Here is an 8632-nt window from a genome sequence, read left to right on the forward strand (position 1 = left end):
GGGACACAGAAATACAACTGTAACTCTGAAATAGATACAATCAAACTGCTCAAATTTGGCCTAATTACATCTTAAGATGTGTTCATTTCACCTACAAAATTTCATGTGAATCGTTGCAGTACTTTTTGTTGTAGCAATGAAATAGTGGAATGTGCGCCATTGAATTTTGTACAGCCCCTAGTTTTGCTTGTCAGCACTGTAACTTTTGAATTTGGCAAAGGAAATGACTGACATTTTGTATACAAACCTCTCAATCTACATTCGTTGCATGGGCAAAATTTCAAAAAAAATCGATGCATTACCAACAATTTTATAATCGAAAGATGTATTGGGACTGAACGTGATTTTAGCCCCTCAGATAGCAATTAGTCAGCACAGCACCCTTTATTGTTTCGATTGTACTATTGAAAGTACTATACCAATATTCATCAAATTTTGCAGGCATAATAAACACATAATCAGTTACCTTCTGTGAAATTTTCATGAAAATTGGCAAAGAAATTGAAAAGTTATGCATAGGCAAACATCGCACATGAAAAACACGAAAAATTTTCACTAACACTCACCCTTATCAACACCAGTAGCTTTCAAACCAATTGATCAAAGTTGATGAAATTTTGCAAGAAAGTGCCTCTATAAGTATCAAAACTGCAAACGAAATTTAATAATTATCATCACAGAACTTTGAACTGTGGCGTAAAAGAACCATCTATTATGCGAATGAAAATTGGTCATGATTGTACAAAATGCTTATAACCACGTCTGTTTGTTTTTTATCCACAGTCAAAAGTAATGTATCAATTTTTATGAAATTTGGCACAAATAATACACATACACCAAAGAGTTCTCAGTCAATTATTTGGTCAATTTTACCGATTCATTACAGAGCTACAGCCGTACATCTGTGTCCCGATTATTGTGTATACAGCCTTTAGCTGTGTAGTGTCGGTAGCGATTGTCTCAATTGGGTAAGAATAACACTACGGACCGCCTGTTCCGGTGGTAAGAGTCCACCAACAGGTGACCCCTAATTCATGGTGTGATGCGGCTTCATGCTTACCGTGCCTAGGAATGAATGGCTAGGGGGGTCTTATAAAAACCTAACCGCAAACGGTGCCTGTGGAGTACCAGGGTGCTCTCCACAGTATGTTGCCTTTACTGCGATAACCGGAGCAATGCACAGTGGCGGGCCTCCATACAAAGGTCGGACAAAACCTCAAATGTTAACCGAAATGGCTTAAATTCACAGGTTATGATGATTTTAGTGCCCTAAACCTATTTCTGATATGAAAATTTTCATATATTTTGATTTTACTATATTAGGGTGGTCCAAAATTTCAAAATCTGCTGATTATGGGAGATATGTAAAAGCTATCGATAATAAGCTAACAAGATGCGTTTTTTGAACGTAGATTTTGATCATCCTTTTGATTAGAGGGTTCCTATATCATGTACTGACATTGAAATTACCTATAATTGTGTATTTTTTGCTGTTAGGGTGGTCCAAAATCTTTAAAACTTCATAAATCATTAGAAAATTCGATTACCTACGTTTTCTTTCAATGGATCAATTCAGGTACAAACTATGTTGACTGACAAGACTTGGTCTATTTTTAGAGACCCTCTATAGACCACGTGGCATGTTACGGTGGGTACACGGAGGTGAATCAACATTTAAAATGGGGTTAGAACTGCTTTTTTAAATCTCTTTTCAACGACTTCATATATGCTCGTCCGAGTTTAGGTTGTAATGTACATTGGTCTCTGTTATCACTTATCGAAGTAAACAAAATAACCCTATATATAAAGAATTTGTAATACATATTTGCAATATTGAAGGGAGTTGTTGATAAACGATCATTAGAGATCAGTAATCATGTTGATGAACAGTTGAGCTCCAGCAAATATTTTCAAAATCTTTATCACTCTGTGTGTCGTTCAGTTGAAATGTGTTCTAAGAAAACACATGAATAACATACAATAAAACTTCGAGTTTTAGAAAACAAAAAATCGAGAAAAATAATCGCATTGGTGATTGCGACGTTTACGTAGAAAAATATTTCGCGTAGCGTTTTACGCCGTTTAGTGAATTCCTTTCATATTTTATAGATGAATACTGCTTTAAATTGTAGCGATGGGCGTGTAGAAAAGAAGTGCGCAGATGTCGGATTTGTGTCACTATATATTGAAACTGCGATAGAAGTTCGTGAAGAGATTGCTTCCAAGCCTTTTCAGCACTTCTAACGATTAAAATGAATCGAAAAAACGAATCGTTTAAGAAAACTAATGAGCAATGGTTTGTAGTTATTGTTATATGTTTTTCGACTTTATTTTATTTTTAAGGATCAAAACGTTAGTTGTATTTGGTGGTCTTTAATAATGCGGGATGTAGGTAGCATCTCTGTAAATAAAGGCCTTATAATTCTTAGTCATCACTCCCTTTCTCTCCAGCTCACTCTTTTTAACTGGAGCACCCACCTTCTTGTGTTTTTCGGTCAAAAAATTAAATTATAAAAAAATGTTAGAGCTGTGGCCATCCAGTCATCAACCGCCGCCTCCCCCCCTTACGACCACGTGAAGGTCTCTTACCAGAAAGAGGATGATGCTAAATTTTTAGTATTCTGAAGTCAATTTGAATTATGGTAAGATTAAATATTACCTTCAAAGAATATCACTTCTTACACAACCATGCGGCTCCATTGTGAAATGATAGAAAAAAAAATTCGCGCTTAGCGCAAAAATGCGCAAACAGTGACCTATATAGGCTGAGTGTACCAGTTATCGCCATAGTGGTTCCCTATTTGGGCATAGTGGTTATTTGAGATAATTTAAAATGTTGCATCATTTCAAGAGCTTTAATGACAAAATACATTTAAATGCTAGCTCCTAGAACTTTAATAATAGGCAAAAGCTTGAAAACTTTCTTAATTTCCACTATGGCCAAATAGGGAACCACTATGGCGATAACTGGTACACTTACCCTATCCAAAAACTAGACAAAATTGAACGTTAGATCCGGGGTACGGCGTCGTTTTCTGATGTTTCCTAAACAAGTACTGGATCTCTTTGATTCGAAGTTTTTCTCCAAAATTTCATAAAAGACAATATTTTTGCATGTTGTAAAAACATAATAATTTTGTGATTGAATTGCAAAAAAAAACCTGAAATGGTATGATTATTCATACCCAAAAGAATCAATAATATTTTCACATTATCCAAATCTTCCTAAGTTTTACAACGAGCTCATGAAGAAAGCTCATAAAATAAAGACAATAAACACAAGTAACGTACCACACAAAACCTCAACTTTGAAAAAATCTACAAGACTCAGTATTTGACCAAATGACTAAAAAATTTGGAGTTTTCTTAGATGAAGTATCTATATTGGGAGAAAAATGTTAGAAAAATAAAAAATTTAAGTCGATTTTTGAGGTTTTGTCCGGCTTCCGGCCACTGTGCAATGGTGCAGTGCACCTTGTGTTTCTCCGAGACAATCGGCTGCCCTTCTTTAGTCTCAATTGAGGTTAAATAAGGACGGGATTATGAAGATGTTGTTAATTAGTTTAAATTTTCACCTATATGGTTTCGCATTATGCGATTTACACAGTGTATTCTGTGTATCCTCGCCTTTGGCATTTTCCAATCGATACCGATTTGGTTTTATTGTTGCTGTTCTTTGTTGTGCTGTTGTTGCGAAGAGTTTAATCTTACCTAGTTTGGGTAGTGGCTACGGTTAGGATAGCTCAGATCAATCTTCAGCATAAAAGAACAGCAACGATCAATCTTTGCAGACTTATGCAAAATGGTTCAGCCCAAGTGGCCTTGGTTCAAGAACCTTACTTCCGTAAGGGAAATTTCTATCTAGGAAACCTTGTGAACCCGTTTGCTACTTTCAGTAAAAATGAAATGGCAAACTCACGTGTCATGCCTCGAGCATGTGAGCTTGTCAACAACGCAATCGTTGCTACACTCATCTCTGAAATAACTACTAGAGATGTATGTGCTATCACAATCGATGTATCTGTTGGAATCTTCAACATGAAATACGTTTATTGTTCGGTTTATTTACCGCATGATGAACCATCCCCTACGGATGCTTTCAAGCAAGTCATCGCATACTGAACTTCAAAATGCCTTCCGCTAATTGTTGGCAGTGATGCTGATGCTAACCATATCATCTGGGGTAGTTCAGACATCAATTTGAGAGGCTCCAATTTGATGGAGTACTTAAGTAGTACAGATCTTGGATTACTTAACATAGGCATCCGCTCAACCTTCATGGTAACTGCTAGAGAGAAAGTGTTAGACATAACGCTTTGCTCTAGCAGAATTGGGTTGTTTAGTGAATAAAATATTGCTATTTTCTATAGCCTCATCGAAAGAGCTAATTTTCCTGAGTATAACGTGATTTTATTGGATTTCAATACCTTTGTTTTGATGGTTAAATTAACAAAACAGTTTTAATTTTCGTGGCTAGAATGACAGTTCAATCGATTAAGTGACAGTTCGACCCGAACAAAAAAATTCCCCATACAAACTTTAAATGCATTTTAAAAATAGATCCCGGACTCCAAAAATTATGAAATTTTGGATTTCGACTAATTTTTGGGCGGAGAATCCGATTATCAAATAATCCGGATACCCCCAAAGAACCCAATTAGTCACGAGCTGACCAATTGGCATGTGTCAGAGGAAGAACCTTTATCTGACCATCGCTACATCTTGTTTGAACATGTAAATGTTTCTTCGCAAACTTTGCGTTTCAGGAGCCCCCGGTCAACCAACTGGGATCTCTTTACCGATTTGGTTGCCTGCAAAATTTCATGGATACTCACCATCCATTGACACTCCAAGTGATTTAGATGATGCCGTTGATACTACAACGGCCTTCATCATGGAAGCTTTTGAAGAAGCTTGCCCTCTGCGGCCTGTGAAGATCACAATAGGAACCCCTTGGTGGAACTCTGATCTGGCGAAGCTCAGGAAACAATGTAGAAATAGCTGGAACAGACGACGTTCGGCTGGTTCGGAGGCTTTCAGGTCGGCTCGCAAGGCCTACAGGAAAGCTCTTCGGTCTGCTAGAACGATCCGGCTGGAAAAACCTTTGTACAAATGTTTCCAGTCTGAGTGAAGTCAGTCAGTTGAACAAAATCCTTGAAAATTCTAGAGATTTTCAAGTGAACGAACTTCGTTTGCCAAATAGTGATTTCACTTTCTTTGATGAGGAAGTTTTGGAATGTTTATTCAGTACACACTTCCCCGGATGCGTTGATATTACATCTTCGGATGAACCTGATGTCTTTTCTTGTAGTTATGATTCTTAAGCTTCGGCTCGAAGTATCATAACTTTAGAATCGATTGAATGGCTACTGAATAGCTTTGTTCCTTTCAAATCTCCTGGGACAGATGGGGTTTATCCTATTTTGCTTCAGAAGGGATTTGATCATTTCAAACGTGTTTTGAAACAACTACTTGTTTGCAGTTTTGCTACAGGGTATATTCCCAAATCCTGGCGGAATATTACTGTAAAGTTTATTCCGAAAGTGGGTCGTGCGTCGTATGAAGAAGCAAAGAGTTTCAGACCATTTAGTTTGACCTCTTTTCTTCTGAAATGCTTAGAACGCATTGTCGATCATCACATCCGTGATATTCATCTGGCCAATGTGCCTCTTCATGTGAACCTACATGCTTATCAATCTGGAAAGTCCATTGTGACTCTTTTACACAAAGTTGTTTACGATATCGAGAAGGCATTCGCTGAAAAGCAATCCTGCTTGGGTGTTTTCTTAGATATCGAGGGTGCCTTTGACAACGTGCCTTTCGAGGCCATATTGGAAGCCGCACGGGGTCATGGTACATCTCCAATGATTTCCAATTGGATTCACCAAATGCTCAAATGCCGACATCTTTTCTCGACATTGCGTCAAGCGGCGATTAGGAAATTGAGTGTTTGTGGATGCCCCAAAAGGGGAGTCTTATCACCACTTTTGTAGAATCTCGTCATATAAATCAAGAAGCTGAGAAACGAAATATCATTCGAAGTATGTACAATTTATCCTTATGCTGTACTCTGCCACCCAGCTCATGCCTACAGAAATTTATCGACTGTCATCCAACAAAATAAGATGAATTGTTGAAGGCAGCGAATTAGGTACTCAAGAAAGTCGAGAAATAACGGTGGCGTAAAGTGGAAGGCAGAGTGCAATAAGAGACTTAACTTTATGTAATATTATTCGATACCATTAGATAAGTTTATGACCAAATTTTCCCCGTATACTTTCAGCGCCGAGAACATTTGGCCGGATACGAATGCTCAAGAACGTCATGCTACCGGTGATGTTCATATTGGGTGGCATCAAGACACTTTTAATCTTCCTGGTAGCAATCTCGCTCAAAACCCTTTTCGTCGCCTCGTCCATCTTCGTGATCAACATCAGCCTTGGCCTGGCAAAGGTGATCAACTTTTTCAAACATGGCTGGGGAGCTCACCACGGGAAAGATCTATGGTCCTATGGACAGGACAAGAACATTCACATCCATATCCATTCGGACCCAAGCCACCACCTGTCGTTGGACGGACCTGTACCACCTCTGGCAACGGTGCACAGTAGTATCTCACCGACCATCCACAGCGAAGTCTTCCCGTACTCGAGAAGTGATGTCATCGAACCGATCTACGCTTCCCCATCGCAAATCAACTCATACACCAAGATGTACGGAATGCCCACTGCCCTGACCAACGTGCGCCCTCAGAGCTTACCGTATACCGGCTGGCAACCCGCGAGTCGGAAGCGATAGGGCGTGATCTACCCTATAAAACCTTAGGCTAAGCAAAGAACTCATAGAGAATAATACCAAATCAACCAATGAACTCCCCTGTGAGAGTGCAGTGCACAGTGGTCCAGATAGCCGATTCACGAGAAGTGCAATCTATCACGTCAATTTGCTCTCCGGGTCATTGCGCAACGCGAGAATAAACCGTTCACCACGTGTGTAAACAAGATCTTCATCGCGCAGGTTCAACACTTATTTATTGCGCCTCAAGGAGGTGGCGACTGTCTTGCCCCCTTCTTGGGCACTAGTTAACTCAGTTAGTAATGTTTCCCATTAGGATGTAAGCGAATTCGCGAGTTAAAACATAAGTTTGGTTAATTAGACCCTCTAATTGACCGCTCAGATGGATGTTTTTGCCGGAGAGATCCAACAAATTGTTTGCGTGTGCGTTAGAGTAGGTAGGTAAAAGTAAAAGTGTGGTCATAGATCTGAGCTGAATACTGAACCTAATACCAAAAGGGTGAATCGACGAATGTGCGAGCGCGAACATAACGATCTGTAAGTGAAAATAAAGATGCTAAATCGATGTAAATTACCGAAACAAAAATGCAGTTTTTCTTCTCTCTGTAGACTCATCGATGCGTAGCGAGTGTTCAATGTAGCGATGATGTGAGAGGAAAATATGAAACGAATTCCTTATTAGATGTAGCCTATTAAGTGTTGCTGACCGAAGAATATGGTTTAAATGTCCATTCACAGAAATGGATGCATGATTGGCACTGTTGACGTGATGCATTTTAGTTTTGAGTTTTGTGCTCGGAAGGAAAAACGCTGCGCTGGATGCACATATCCATTATGAGAAATGACAAAATAATGCTATATTGTGCATAAAAATAAGAAACAAAACAAACAATGCTTCAATCCTTTGTTTTGCGTTGGATGAAAATGGGTATCAGGTATCAGTAAGTCGGCTCCAGAGGCACGTTCTCCACCATTTGGGAAATTTGTGCCATCGCCATGAATAAAGGGTGATACGGTCAAAATTTGGTCACACATTTTTTTTTTCATAACTTTAGAGACTGCGTACACCAAAACAGCTGATTTTTGTACCAGTAATGCTACATTATATGTAGCTTATACCATAAAATTTTCATCAAAATCGATTAAGTATTGGTTGATATATAGATAAAACCATCGACCTACCATTTTAAAATTTTGTACAAAGGCGCTCCATAGTAAATTTTCGGGAATTTAAGGTCAGTAAAGCACAATTTTGATTATAGAACTACCAATACTGCTCCGATTTTTATCAAAATTTTACAGTATAATACTATTATGAAAATATGTTCTTAGTAAAATTTTGAGCCATTTTGTATGAATACTTTCAAAGTTGTAGCAGTTTGAATATGAAAAAAACCGACCGGGTGTTACTTAAACAAATATAACTTTGTAACGGCCGGATCAAATTGAATGAAATTTTTCCACAACATTTTGATATGTATACTTTACATACAGAAATTTTTTTATTGAAATTGGTTCAGTATGTCTGGCTCTATAAATAAAAGAGTAAAAATGTGTTCTTATTTTTTAATCCTCTTTGTACAAAATTTAAAAATCTCCGCAAATACTAAACCGATTTTGATGAAAATTTTATGGTATAAGCTACATATAATGTACCATTACTGGTCCAAAAATCTGCTGTTCTGGTGTACGCAGTCTCAAGTTATGAAACAAATTGTGTGACCAAATTTTGACCGTATCACCCTTTACGCGCCTATTCATCATTTAGCTGAGGGAGAGGGAAGGAAGGAATCAGGGATGGGATAGGGAAAGGGAAGGTAAGGAAATAGGGTCGACA

At 38.3% G+C, this 8632-nt stretch overlaps 1 protein-coding gene across 4 annotated transcripts in view; it reads left to right on the forward strand.

The window, feature by feature from the left end:
• LOC115259323 (uncharacterized) overlaps positions 1-7688 on the forward strand; it is an 86106-nt gene extending 78418 nt beyond the window's left edge. For all 4 annotated transcript variants that reach the window (XM_062848993.1, XM_062848991.1, XM_062848992.1 and 1 more), the window contains exon 3: positions 6284-7688. In XM_062848993.1, the coding sequence (XP_062704977.1) occupies positions 6284-6798 (515 nt within the window). In that variant the 3' untranslated portion in view covers positions 6799-7688. The remainder of the gene's footprint in view (positions 1-6283) is intronic.
• The last annotated feature ends 944 nt before the right edge of the window (positions 7689-8632 follow it).

Source organism: Aedes albopictus, chromosome 2 (genome assembly GCF_035046485.1).
Source record: "Aedes albopictus strain Foshan chromosome 2, AalbF5, whole genome shotgun sequence".
Taxonomy (NCBI): domain Eukaryota; kingdom Metazoa; phylum Arthropoda; class Insecta; order Diptera; family Culicidae; genus Aedes; species Aedes albopictus.